General features: G+C 46.5%; 1 protein-coding gene across 1 annotated transcript in view; it reads left to right on the forward strand.

The window, feature by feature from the left end:
- The window catches only part of LOC310658825 (collagen alpha-1(XII) chain-like), a gene marked incomplete at its 3' end in the record, with an annotated part of 74,996 nt that extends 65,090 nt beyond the window's left edge, over window positions 1-9,906 (forward strand). Inside the window, exons 19-23 of the mRNA XM_083401195.1 lie at window positions 689-816; window positions 2,001-2,140; window positions 5,771-5,961; window positions 9,006-9,145; window positions 9,897-9,906. Coding sequence (XP_083257321.1) covers window positions 689-816; window positions 2,001-2,140; window positions 5,771-5,961; window positions 9,006-9,145; window positions 9,897-9,906 — 609 coding nt within the window. The remainder of the gene's footprint in view (window positions 1-688; window positions 817-2,000; window positions 2,141-5,770; window positions 5,962-9,005; window positions 9,146-9,896) is intronic.
- Window positions 9,907-13,893: the final 3,987 nt, after the last annotated feature.

Genomic DNA, 13,893 nt, shown 5'->3' on the forward strand with positions numbered 1-13,893 from the left:
TTGCTAGGCTTGATGGGAAATGAGATTATGAAGATAGATCAAAGACTATCCATGTACGCCACAGCTGCAGCGAGGATTTTGTTGGCCCCAAACTAGAAATTACAAGAAATTCCTACCATTGCGGAATGGCAGGCGAAGATGATGGATTTTGCTGAGTTGGCCAAACTGACTTGCAGGATCCGAGACCAGGATGATCAGAAATTCCAGAGAGACTGGAGTAAATTTATTGTATATTTAAATGGCAACTGTAAGAATTTGAAGACACTAGCAGGACTGAAGTAAATCCTACAATGTAGAGATATTGTAAAGAGTTAGAATGCGCGATTGGATTTGATATGGGATATCGGTTGGAGGGAAGAAGTCGTAAGCTCGGCAGAGCAAAAAAGTTTATTTGCTGATCAATGTGTTTAAGGAAAAATAATAAAAATTTATATATATATATAAAGAGGAATGGGGCTATGGATCCTGCCCTGCCGCTGTCTGCTTGGTTTTTTTGGGGGGGGGGTGTGTTGCTGCTCTGTTAGTTGCTGGGATGAGCAATTGTACGGGCAGTTTTAGGAACCGCTGCTTAGCTGACCTTGGCTGGCTCTGCTGGCAAAATGGGAATGCTTGCAATCAGAATGGTTTTTCCTTCTGCTCCTTTTTTTTCTGGCTAAACTCAGATGCTTCTTTCGCCTTCTCGTGCTAGATTGCTGTAGCTCAGTACAGCGAGGAGCCCAGGACGGAATTCCACTTTAACCGTTACAGGGACCGGAACGGCGTTTTGAAAGCTCTCAAGAGACTCCGCTATGCTGGCGGAAACACAAAAACCGGCAAGTATTGCACCTTTCAGTGTTTTCTTTGTTAAAAAATTATTTTGTACATTTATGCTGTAAACCACCCTGAGATCTGTGAATGAAGGGTGGCATACAAAATTAATAATAATAATCATAATAATAATAATAACCAAACCTCAGCGCCTAGGGCTTGCCGATCGCATGGTCGGCGGTTCGAATCCCCACGGCGGGGTGAGTTCCCGTCGTTCTGTCCCAGCTCCTGCCCACCTAGCAGTTCGAAAGCACCCTTAAGTGCAAGTAGATAAATAGGTACCGCTTTATAGCGGGAAGGTAAACGGCGTTTCCGTGTGCTGCGCTGGTGCTGGCTCGCCAGAGCAGCTTCGTCACACTGGCCACGTGACCTGGAAGTGTCTCCGGACAGCGCTGGCCCTCGGCCTCTTAAGTGATATGGGCGCACAACCCTAGAGTCGGACACGACTGGCCCGTACGGGCAGGGGTATCTTTACCTTTACCTTACCTCTCCTGAAATTTCAATTCTCTAGGCAATCTCTAATGTCTAACCCTGGTCCAGAGGAAAAACAAAAATTGATTGTTGCTTGACCCCTTCTCCTACCACCAATACCACCACCAAAATCGCCCTCTCTGAACTGTTTTTTCTCCTTGAAGGGGAACATATTTAGTGAGCTGGTATCTTCCCTCTTCGAGAAAGTCAGTTTTGAGTAGAAAAAAAGGGAAAGGGTTAAGTAGCCCTTTCTCCCTGCCCTTCTGCTCCTGAGCGTTACGTCACCAACAGGGGACCCCGGGCCTAAACAGTCCCACCAATCCATTTTGGCCACACCCACTTGCCCTATAACTGCCCTCATATCTGATGTGGGGCAGGTAAAACTGTGGCTGAGCCAAAAGGGGCTTTGCAGGCACTGCCAATCAGCAGGTTGTTGGTGCCTGCAAAGCATCTTTCAAAATGCCATGCGAAGTTTAAACATTGTATTTCATTTTGAAAACAAACCCTGGGAGGCTGCGGCCTTCTCTTGCTTCCAAACAGGAAAGGAAATAGGGATTTGGCACATTTCCAAAGAAAGAACAGGTTTCTTAGAGAATTAAACAGGGCTTCAGGGACTCAGCACCTGTTCTTGCACCCTCTCAAATCCCCACAGACCCCTTCTTCCTTGCTGCCATGTCACTATAACGCTCTCCGTCCCGTTTTCTGTGCTTTCTCACAGGTAGGGCCATCGGCTACGTCTTGAAAGAGATATTCCAAGCCTTCAAGGGGATGAGGCCCTCTGTGTCCCGCACCCTGGTGTTGCTGACGGATGGGCCATCTCAGGACGATGTTGTGCCCCCAGCCAAAGTGGCCCACCTTATAGGTAAAGCTGTGGATCTGAGAGGATCTGGACTCTGGGCCATAGCTGTCAACTGTCCCTTATTTGGCGGGAAAGTCCATTATCCCAGCGCTGTGTCCCACTGCTGTCCCTTAAATTTCCCGGGTTTCAAAGGAAGCAGCTCCTCTCCCTCCCTCCCTGCCGGCCAGGGAGGAGGGAGGCTCCAACTGCGTTGCTTGGCTGCGTTACTCACCCAATAAGGAGTCGGAGAACGACTGGGGGGTGGAGCTTGCATGCCTTGTGCCCATCAAATCGGCCGCGTTGCCTGGGGACTCGCCTTTGCTCAGCGCTTCCCAGCGAAGAGGTGATGGTGGTTTTCCTTGCTGCATCCCCTTTGCCGGGTTGCTATGCTGGGGGAACCACCGCTGGAGGCTTCATTTGGCTGCTGGCTGGGTTTTCTGCCTTTGGCTCAGAGGGGCTCAGAAGTTGAAGAGACCTGTGTTCAGAAAATCCCTTATTTTGGCTGGTCCCTTATTTTCAAGGCTGCTGGTCCCTTATTTTCAAATCTGGAAGTTGACAGCTATGCTCTGGGCTTCCCATAGGCGGAGTCTTCCACAGCTGGAAGGTGAAACGCCTTAGCTCAGTGTGTGGAGCTCTTGAACACCTGCTTGGCATGTAGAAGGTCCTAAATTTGATCCCTGTCATCTTCAGGTAAGGCTGGGAATGTCCCGTGCCTGAATCCCTGGAGAACCATTGCCAGTCAGTGTAGACCAAGGTTTCCCAAACATGCGTCTCCAGCTGTTTTGGGACTACAATTCCCATCATCCCTGACCACTGAGCAACCTACCTAGGGATAATGGGAGTGGTAGTCCTAAAATAGCTGGAGACCCACGTTTGGGAAACACTGGTGTAGTAAAAAGGTAAAGGTACCCCTGCCCGTACGGGCCAGTCTTGACAGACTCTAGGGTTGTGCGCTCATCTCTCTCTATAGGCCGGGAGCCAGCGCCGTCCGCAGACACTTCCGGGTCATGTGGCCAGCATGACAAGCTGCATCTGGCGAGCCAGCGCAGCACACGGAACACCGTTTACCTTCCCGCCAGTAAGCGGTCCCTATTTATCTACTTGCACCCAGGGCTGCTTTCGAACTGCTAGGTTGGCAGGCGCTGGGACCAAACGACGGGAGCGCACCCCGCCACGGGGATTCGAACCGCCGACCATGTGATCGGCAAGTCCTAGGCGCTGAGGTTTTACCCACAGCGCCACCTGCGATCTACAATTAAAAAAAAAAGAGGAGAAAAATCAAACCTTTTGTTGTTGTTTAGTCGTTCAGTTGTGTCCGACTCTTCGTGACCCCCTGGACCAGAGCACGCCAGGCACTCCTATCTTCCACTGCCTCCCGCAGTTTGGTCAAACTCATGCTGGTAGCTTTGAGAACACTGTCCCACCATCTTGTCCTCTGGCGTCCCCTTCTCCTTGGGCCCTCCATCTTTCCCAACATGAGGGTCTTTTCCAGGGAGTCTTCTCTTCTCATGAGGTGGCCCAAGTCTTGGAGCCTCCGCTTCAGGATCTGTCCTTCCAGTAAGCACTCAGGGCTGATTTCCTTCAGAATGGAGAGGTTGGATCTTCTTGCAGTCCATGGGACTCTCAAGAGTCTCCTCCAGCACCAGAATTCAAAAGCATCAATTCTTCGGCGAAAATACTCTGGTTTCACCTCAGATCGTATAAAAATCAAATGTACAATTTTTAAAAAAGTATTTTGAGAGCTTGATGTTTTTAAACAAACTTTGAAACTATTATAGCTTTGCCCAGAGATACCACAGGGCTGAATCTGGAACTTTTAGCATGCATAGTGGTTGCTCTGCTCCAGTCTCTGGTGATCCCACTGTCAATACAAATTCCCCATACTGTGTCCATGGTGCTTTAAGGAGGTTTTGTAATGTGTATATTTATGGTGGACAAATTCCTTGGTTACAATTCAATAAGTATTGTCGCACGTCACCCCAATCTCCAAGCAGCGCGACATTCCAGGGGTGCTTACCCAGGGATTGTGTTTCCTTCAGAATGAGGCATAGCGAAGACTGTGGCATCTTTGTGATATAGGGCTTATTTACACATATATACCACCTGAGCCTGGGACACAGGTGGCGCTGTGGTCTAAACCACAGAGCCTAGGGCTTGCCGATCAGAAGGTTGGTGGTTCGAATCCCTGCGACGGGGTGAGCTCCCATTGCTCGGTCCCTGCTCCTGCCAACCTAGCAGTTCGAAAGCACACCAGTGCAAGTAGATAAATAGGTACCGCTCCGGCGGGAAGGTAAACGGCATTTCCATGTGCTGCTCTGTTTCACCAGAAGTGGCTTAGTCATGCTAGCCACATGACCCGGAAAAACTGTCTGCGGACAAATGCTGGCTCCCTCAATCAGTAAAGTGAGATGAGCGCCGCAACCCCAGAGTTGTTCACGACTGTATTTAACTGGTGCTTTACCTTTACCTTTTTACCACCTGAGCCTATAAGCAGCAGCCTTGGATTCAGTAGAAATCAGGCATGGCTCTGTTTCTTAGCTGCCCAGCCTGCTTCTTTCTTCCAGCTTCTAGCTCACCCTTGCCCCCTGGCAAAGAGCCTAATAATAATAATAATAATAATAATAATAATAATAATAATTTATTTATACCCCGCCCATCCGGCTGGATTTCCCTAGCCACTCTGGGCGGCTTCCAACACAATATTAAAATACAGTAATGCATTAAACATTAAAAGCTTCCCTAAACAGGGCTGCCTTCAGATGTCTTCTAAAAGTCTGGTAGTTGTTCTTCTCTTTGACATCTGGTGGGAGGGCGTTCCACAGGGCGGGTGCCACTACCTCTGCCTGGTTCCCTGCAAACTCACCTCTTGCAGTGAGGGAACCACCAGAAGGCCCTTGGAGCTGGACTTCAGTGTCCGGGCAGAACGATGGGGATGGAGACACACCTTCAGGTATACTGGGCCGAGGCCGTTTAGGGCTTGAAAGGTCAGCACCAACACTTTGAGTTGTGCTCGGAAACGTGCTGGGAGCCATTGTAGGCCTTTCAAGACTGGTGTTACGTGGTCTCGGCGGCCGCTCCCAGTCTAGCTGCCGCATTCTGAATTAGTTGTAGTTTCCGGGTCACCTTCAAAGGTAGCCCCACGTAGAGGGCATTGCAGTAGTCCAATCGGAGATAACTAGAGCATGCACCACTCTGGCGAGACAGTCCACGGGCAGGAAGGGTCTCATCCGGCGTACCAGATGGAGCTGGTAAACAGCTGCCCTGGACACAGAATTGACCTGCCCCTCCCAGGCTGCTCACCTGGTCCTTCAGGGGCACAGTTACCCCATTCAAGACCAGGGAGTCCTCCACACCCACCCGCCTCCTGTCCCCCCAAACAGTACTTCTGTCTTGTCAGGATTTAACCTCATTCTGTTAGCCGCCATCCATCGTCCAACCGCCTCCAGACACTCACACAGGACCTTCACCATCTTCACTGGTTCTGATTTGAAAGAGAGGTAGAGCTCAGCTTGTACCCTGAATGACCTGCACTTAGTGGGCCGTTACCAGGTTGGCCTGGGTATTCCAGCAATTGAATCCGGGCTGGATCCAGGAATGACAAGTGGGGCTCAGGCTTCCCCTGGCGACTCATCATAATATTTCTTCCCACTCCAGGGATCCGTGTGATCGTTGTGGGCATTTCAGGGGCTGACCCAGAAGAACTGAAAAGAGTCTTGTTGCATCGGAACTTGAACAACCTGTTCTACGCCGGCACTTTTGATGACCTCCCACTGATCCTCAAGGAGCTCATAGAAACCATTTGCTCTGGGTCCCAGCAAGTTGTTGCCAAGCCACAGGAAAGTGGGGTGAGGGTCTTTTTCCTTGATCAGCACCTAGTTCTTCATTTTGCATTTCCTCTGGAGGTCTTTTAAAGGGTAGGTTGACCAGATCCGAAAAGGAGGTTTTTATTAGATTGGAGTATAGATAATCTTTTAGATGTTGATGGGAGGATAAGGTTAAATGGATTAAGATAAATAAATGAGTAAGCAGTGAAAGATGGAAAGAATTTGCTGACTTAGTTAGTAATTGGAATACAAAAAGGGAGGTGGGAGGAGGTCGAGGAAATAAGTTATTGAAGGATGGAATTTTGAAAAATGGAAGTGTTTCTTTTTTAAATGCTTTTGTTTTTTTCTCTTGTTGGTGGGGTGGAGGTGTGGTTTTTTATGTATTTTTAACTTCTTTATATCTTTGGTTTTTTCCCTTATTTTACTGTATTTTGTCTTTTTCATTTTTTTCTGTATTTGTGAAAATTGGAATAAATATTTTTTTTTTTTAAAAAAAGAAACGAAAAGGAGGTGGGGAGAAGGGGGGAATTTGGCAAATGTGGCTTACTCTTCAGAGATGAGAACACCTAACTATAATAATAATAATACTATAATAATAATTTATTATCTATACCCCGTCCATCTGGCTGGGTTTCCCCAGCCACTCTGGGTGGCTTCCAACAGAATATTATTATTATTATTATTATTATTATTATTATTATTTTATTATACCCTGCCCTTCTGGCTGGGTTTCCCCAGCCACTCTGGGCGGCTTCCAACAGAATATTGAAATACAATAACCTATTAAACATTAAAAGCTTCCCTAAACAGGGCTGCCTTCAGATATCTTCTAAAAGTCTGGTAGTTGTTTATCTCTTTGACATCTGATGGGAGGGCGTTCCACAGGGCAGGTGCCACTACCGAGAAGGCTCTCTGTCCGTCAGAAGGCCCTCGGCACTGGACCTCAGTGTCTGGGCTGGATGATGGGGGTGGAGACGCTCCTTCAGATATACTGGACGAAGGCCGCTTAGGGCTTTAAAGGTCAGCAGCAAGACTCTGAATTGTTCATAGAGCTTTAAAGGTCAAAACCCAAATGAACTTGAAGGATTTGGGTCTTTTGGCAGGTGGGCTGGTGGCGGTGCAGAATCAGTATGTGGACTAGGGCTGTTTCCTCAATATGTCCCTTGAGGAGTGAGCTGGGAGTCAGGAACTGGAAGTTGTGAGATGCGGTCAGTCATCATCCCTGCTGTCAGAAAAGGACAGCCTCTGGCCCTGCCCACCATTGCCACACAGCCCTCAAGGACCACCTCTTTCCATATGAACCTACCCAGACCCTGCAGTCATCACCCGAGGCCCTTCTTCGTCTGTAGTGTACCAGCATGAGAACGGGGCCTTTTCGGCGGTGGCTCCTCATTGTGGAATGCTCTCCCCAGGGAGGCTCCCCTGGCGCCTTCATTATACACCTTTAGGCGCCAGGCGAAATCGTTCCTCTTTAACTCTGATGGTGTTTCCTGCTTGGCAGGGGGTTGGGCTCGATGGCCCTTTTGGTCTCCTCCAACTCTATGATTCTATGAGGGTGAAGAAAAGACTCTGTGAAGCATGGATTAGCAGTGGGGTGCGCAGGTGTCCACAGAGGCCTTCATTGGCACCAACAGGGCCCTCTGCCCCCGCTGAAATTAGCCTTGAAAGAAGCATTTCCTTGTAGCCAATGGAAGAGGATATACCTTGTGCGAATTTTGCGAATTTGTGAATTTTGTGAATATGTGAATTTTGGAAGAATATCTACAACGAATTATTTAAATTTACTGTTAAAAAAGACCAGATTTTTTTATTATTATTAGGAATATTACCAATACAGTGGTGCCCCGCAATACGATTGCCTCGCAAGACGGAAAACCCACTAGATGAAAGGGTTTTCCGTTTGGGAGGTGCTTCGCAAAACGAATTTCCTATTGGCTTGCTTCACAAGACGAAAATGTCTTGCGAGTTGCTGCGATTTTTTTTCGCTCCCCACCCCCTTTTTCTAAGGCACTAAGCTGCTAATAGCCTTTTAGCAGCTAATCCGCTAATCCCTTAAACCTTTAATAGCCGCTAATAGCCGCTAAACCGCTAATAGCGCTCATCCACTAATCCGCTAATGGGGTTGCTTCGCAAGACGAAAAAACCGCTAGACGAAGAGACTCGTGGAACGGATTCTTTTCGTCTTGCGAGGCACCACTGTAGAAGTTAAAAGCAACACAAGACCACTGTTTATGTACGCAGTTACGGCGGCAAGAATACTCGTAGCAAGAAGCTGGAAAAGTGAAACAACGCCAACAATAACAGATTGGCAGACACTTATGATAGAGTATTTCCAACTGGCAAAACTGACAGGAAAAGTCAGGGGAGTTTTAAACCAGAAAACATACATGGAAAAATATTTAAGGAATATATAAGATTATATTGCAAAAATGATACCATCTTAGCAGAATTAGAATGATACTTGCCAATAATAGATAAATGATACAGACATCATAGTGGGATGCATGAAAAGGGATATAAAACAAAACTACGCAATAATACCATGACAACAGAAAAAGTATAATGAGGAAAAAATTTATTTGATAGATATAATGTCGTATAAATCTTTGATCTTTTTTGTCCTTTTGTCTTTGTTACAAAATTTTTCTTCCCCCCTTTCCTTTCTTTTTTGTATTTAAATCTGAAATACAGTGGTACCTCAGGTTACATACGCTTCAGGTTACATACGCTTCAGGTTGCAGACTCCGCTAACCCAGAAATAGTGCTTCAGGTTAAGAACTTTGCTTCAGGTTGAGAACAGAAATTGTGCTCCGGCAGTGCGGTGGCAGAGGGAGGCCCCATTAGCTACAGTGGTGCTTCAGGTTAAGAACAGTTTCAGGTTAAGTACGGACCTCCGGAACGAATTAAGTACTTAACCCGAGGTACCACTGTACTTACCTTCGTGGTATGTTTGTATCTTTGTATCTTTGTATTTTAAACCAATAAAGATTTATTTTATTTTTTAAAGCAAGAGCTTGTACCTCAACTGCCTTTGGCCAGCCTAACCCAACGTTCTTTGTGCTCAGATTTCCAGCAAGGAGATGAACAAGGTGGAAGGGCTGGTGGATGCAAAGAGGGCGGTACCCGTCTCCAGTTCCTCTTCAGTTCCCCTGATGGTTCAGACCCCGCAAGGACCCTGTGACCCACGGTGCTCTAAAGTAAGCCAGTCAGTGATTCAATACAGCAGGGGATCCCTAACTCCACCCCCCACCCCACCCCAACCCAAGGACCACATGAAAATTGCTCAGGGGAGATGACAGGGAGCTTGGCTGCCTATTGTAGCAATTGCAATGCACTGTGCTAGTGTGTCGTATAGGGCGAAAAATACGGTAAATTTATTAATACCTGCCGTTTCCACCCGGATGGGAATAAGATGACCCCTGAAAAAAAGGAACGAGGAAGACACACTTATCAAGCGCCGCATGGGCAGAATGGAAAACTGCGTCAGCAACAGAGACGTTTGCAAAACTGGTGGCGAAAAACAGAATAGGTAGAAAGAGTTGAATAGAAAGGGAAATTGGACGGGCTGGGAGAAGGACAAAGACTGATACCAATTACGATGAAGAGGCAATTCAGTTGTTGGCATCCGTCTGTCTCGGGAGATGATAGGGTATATTCTAAGAAATGGGATGGAGAGAGGGAGGTTCGTCCGAGATGTAATTGCAGGGAAATTGGAAAGAAGAATATGCAGTTGCACGAAGCAAGTTGGGAAATGGCGATAAAGTGTAGATACAGGCAGCTGCCTACGGATTAAAATGCACAAGACCAAAATAATGAGGGAGAGGCAGGCAGAGCAATCCTAATTATACGGAGGGGGGGAATACATCATTGCTATGCCAGTGGAACAATTGCTGTAACGTAAATGTAGGGGATTGGGCCTGGGGTCTAATGCTTCTCTTCAAATATTTCCACTCCAGATCTCTGTAACCAAGAATTAGTTCCTGAGGTCGATTTCCTCCTCTTCCCTCTGTAGCAGGAAACCCCCCCCCCCATCATTCAGTTTGTACAGACTTCACACACACTCACACTCACACACTACATACGCTACACTTCTGTTATAAATTCATAGAAAATCAACCATACATCAGATTTGCACTGTTCCACTTTTATTCTACTCCATATTTCAAGGACTAGCTAAGGGGGGTGCCCTGGTGACGGTCAGCCATAATCCCCTAAGCGAGCAGTCACATACCTGGCTACTGCACCTGGAGGGGCATGATAAGCGAGATAAGCATCCTGATGGGCTCAGGCTCATCTCATCATGGACACAATGGACTGCATACGGTTGTATATTCAGAGCAGACAGCAACAAAAGGACCATGGCCGGATTCCCCTCAGGGGGAAGGAAACTGCACCTTTTCTTTGTTATTCACAACTGGTTCATGGGAGGGGGAGAAAGGAGGAACCAGCCAGGTGACAAGACACTCAGGTTACCACCACAACTCCTCCCTCAACCCCTCCTTTCTGTGATGTATGCATGATGTTTTGGGGGGTGGGCTTGACCTAGAGGAGGGGAATTTCAAAAGTTTTTATAAGGTCTTGCACACCATTGTTCTGGGTCTTTCCTCTCTCCTGCGAGTGAGGGGAACACCCTGCTGCAACAGTACAATAAAGGCCAAGCCTACAGGCTGCTGATTTGCTCCAATTTACTCTGGTTGGTGTCTTTACTTTTGTCCAAGGGAGCCCTCGGATTTTTCCGGCAACAGTTTGGCGACCATGCTCAGGGACACTTGGTCCTCCTGTGAAGGTGAGGGGGGAGATGGAAGGGATCAGGCGCCACTGGGCAACCTTAGCCCAGGGATCCTTTTTCCTCTCCCTGCCTCCTCTTTGCGGGCGGTAATCAATCGTCACCAAAAGCCCAACCAGGGGGAGCAAAGGCGAGGTCAAGCCGGCTAAAGAGAAAGGATCCCGGGATCCACGGGGGACATCTGCGAACGTGAGTATGGGTTTGAAGTAGACACATTGGGAGGGGGGTGGTAAAAAAGTACCCCACGACAGCCGGGCTTTCCTATCTTTCCTTCTTATCTGCTATCAGACGCTACCTTTTCGGGGTCGTCCAGGAGCGTCCTAAAAAAACCCCCCGTCTTCCCCCTCGGAGTCGTCCCGGGAAGCACGGTCCTTATCTGCTATCAGACGCCACCTTTTCGGGGTCGTCCAGGGGCGTCCTAACCCCCATCCCCCTCTCCCGTTTTTCCCTTTCGGAGTCGGCCAGGGAATTGCGGATCTATACTGCACTTTCCTTTACAAATCTATCTCTCCCTCCCTCTTAAAACTCTCCTATAACCTCCGCAAATGAAGCTGCCCCTCCTGCCTGGCGACCTTTGTTAGGGATGACCCGGGTACGTGAGAACGCAAGGTCATTTGCTTCCTTTCCAAACCTTTAATTTTCCGGGACCCCGATCCGGCACTGCGCTGTGCAGGCGTTCAGTAGGGAATCCCGAAATTAGTTTCGAGGTCAGGTAGGAGGCTGTTGTGGTTAATAGACGGTAGTACATAAACTGGGGCCCCACACTAGGGTTAGTCTTGTGAACAGTACTGAAGTAGAATTTAAGAGACGTGGTTTTCCGGGTAGAAGAGACCCGTGGTTTCCAGGAGTGTTCCTGTGGTTTTCCGGGTGAGAGAGAGACCCGTGGTTTAAGTAGAATTTAAGAGACGTGGTTTTCCGGGTAGAAGAGACCCGTGGTTTCCAGGAGTGTTCCTGTGGTTTTCCGGGTAGAGAGACCCGTGGTTTTCAATGGTAAGGTCTGTGGTTTTCCGGGTAGAGAGACCCGTGGATTTCGAGGCTAATGCGGGTAGAGAGAGACCCGTGGTTTTCTAGACAAACTGCTTGTAGTTTACTGGTAGGCAGGGATTGCTTTAGCTGAAAGATAACTTGAATACTGGTAGAATATTCTCTCCCCCCCCCCATTCTTTGTCCCTTTCTTGTACCCGTTCTTCTACCTCCTAGTGTAATCTACTGAGCAACCCCCCCTCAGTATTAGAGGGAAAATGGGAGCTCACTAGACACCCTGGCTGGACTCCTCCTGGCAACAAAGCTTCCATGAAGCTTTTTTGCCCCAGAGAGGATTCTGATACGCCCCTCCAGTTTAAAATAAAGGGGCAAAATGGTCTTTCCAAGTACAAAGTACAAGACCGTTGTAACTTTTAGTGGGTAGCTTAGGCCCACCACCTGGAACCCAGGGCAGAGCAGCCACCTCAGGGATCCTTCAACAAAATCAGAGTGTGAACCCTTAGGGAGAGCTGAACACATCAAAATTGTGTTGTTAAACTATCACCTAAAGTTAGAACATGAAATCATGAACCTAATGGTGCTCAGAAGGCAGTAGATATAATAACAGCCCAGCCTGGGAGCCCACGCATTAGAGATCTTAGTTTCTCTAAATATATTTTAAAAAAAGAGAGAGAGAGAAAATGAATAAGAGATGTACTCAAAGATTTAGAAATATTTAAAGGGTTTGTGTTTACATTGGCTTTGGCATCCACAGACTGTTCTTAAATGCACATAGTTTTTAAATTGCCAGCTTGCTTCAAAATTTAAAATCTAAGGAAGCTAAGGAATGTTGGGCCTCATCAATCTTAAACAGGACAAATATATATATATATATATATATATATATATATATATATATATATATATATTAGAATGAAGTGTGCAAATGTTTGTTATTTGAGAGAGGCTCCAAAGAGTCTTCCTCTGAGTAGCTTGAGTGAGGAGTATGATTTGATTTAAGTTGATGGTAGATTATGTTTTTCTGCAACTTAGTCTACATCCGTGTTCCAATCTTTTTTATTCCAGCATTTTGAAATGTGCTGTGAAGACACAAATGTTTCTGCTGCAAAAGCCTAGTTGAGCACAATTGCTCTCTCAAGCTAAAATGCAGTGTATGTATTAGATTAAGCATATTCCTATGAAAGTATGGTGTTCCTTCTAAGAAAAATATCTGAGTCTAGTTTTAACTTTGATTTGGTTGGACAGAAGAGTTATTGTAAGGCTCCTGATATCAGTCTCTATAAGACTTCCTGGTCTCTTTTCTTAGAAAATGCTCCCCCTTGTCTCATTCTGTCTCTTTCAGGTTTTTTTCTCCTTTCCTTCTTACTTCTGTGCCAGGTAAATTTACTCCCGAGTAAGCTTCCTTTAAAGGAAACTGCAAAGGGGAGGGGGGGCATAGATTAGGCTTACTATTCCTCTGCAAGTTTAGGAAATCAAATCTATGGCTGTTTTAACTATCCTCTCCCTATCTTAGGAAAAATGTTCACTTCAATCTTCCTTGCATTCTTTAGTCTAAGGAAGTAAACTCTCACTCAAACCAGCTTCAAGGTCTGCTAAAAGGGTTCTATATAAAGTTGGGTACTTTTATTTTCCTCTTCCTTAGTACATGATAGGAGCATGGCTTGTGGTCTCTTCAAACAGTTGTGTCTGTGTACATATGTATGTCTCTTTGGTAGTACAAATCTTGCTGTGAAAATCTTGCTATGAACCCTGCATTTTAGGGTTAGACTAGATGACCCCAGGGTCCCTTTCAACTTTCCCAATTTGTGGCTGTGTGGAGGGCCATGTGTCTGCAAGCATGTGATGAGTTGAAATTCAGCCCAACTTTGCTCTTTGTTTTTTTTAAAAAAAGGTGAGAGGTGAAAGCCATGATGTTTTGAAGCAGAACTGGTGATATCAGGCATTTGAGTGATTACAGTGTTTATCATTTTGTCTATTATTTACAAAAATCAAACTTAAAAGTCTATTCAAAGTTTAAGCACATAAAAATTCATATAGTAAAGCTGAGTAGCCTTCACCATCCTGTAAATAAAGGGCAGGAAAATTTGTCTGCAAATGGTAAGGCTGAAATGACTGAGAATGTAAAAAAATCTTATGAATTCTGACTCTCTGGCCATTTTTTCCCATACATAAGGGCGTGGCAT

This window comes from Podarcis tiliguerta, assembly GCF_965153285.1.
Source record: "Podarcis tiliguerta genome assembly, chromosome: 10".
In the NCBI taxonomy this organism is placed as follows: domain Eukaryota; kingdom Metazoa; phylum Chordata; class Lepidosauria; order Squamata; family Lacertidae; genus Podarcis; species Podarcis tiliguerta.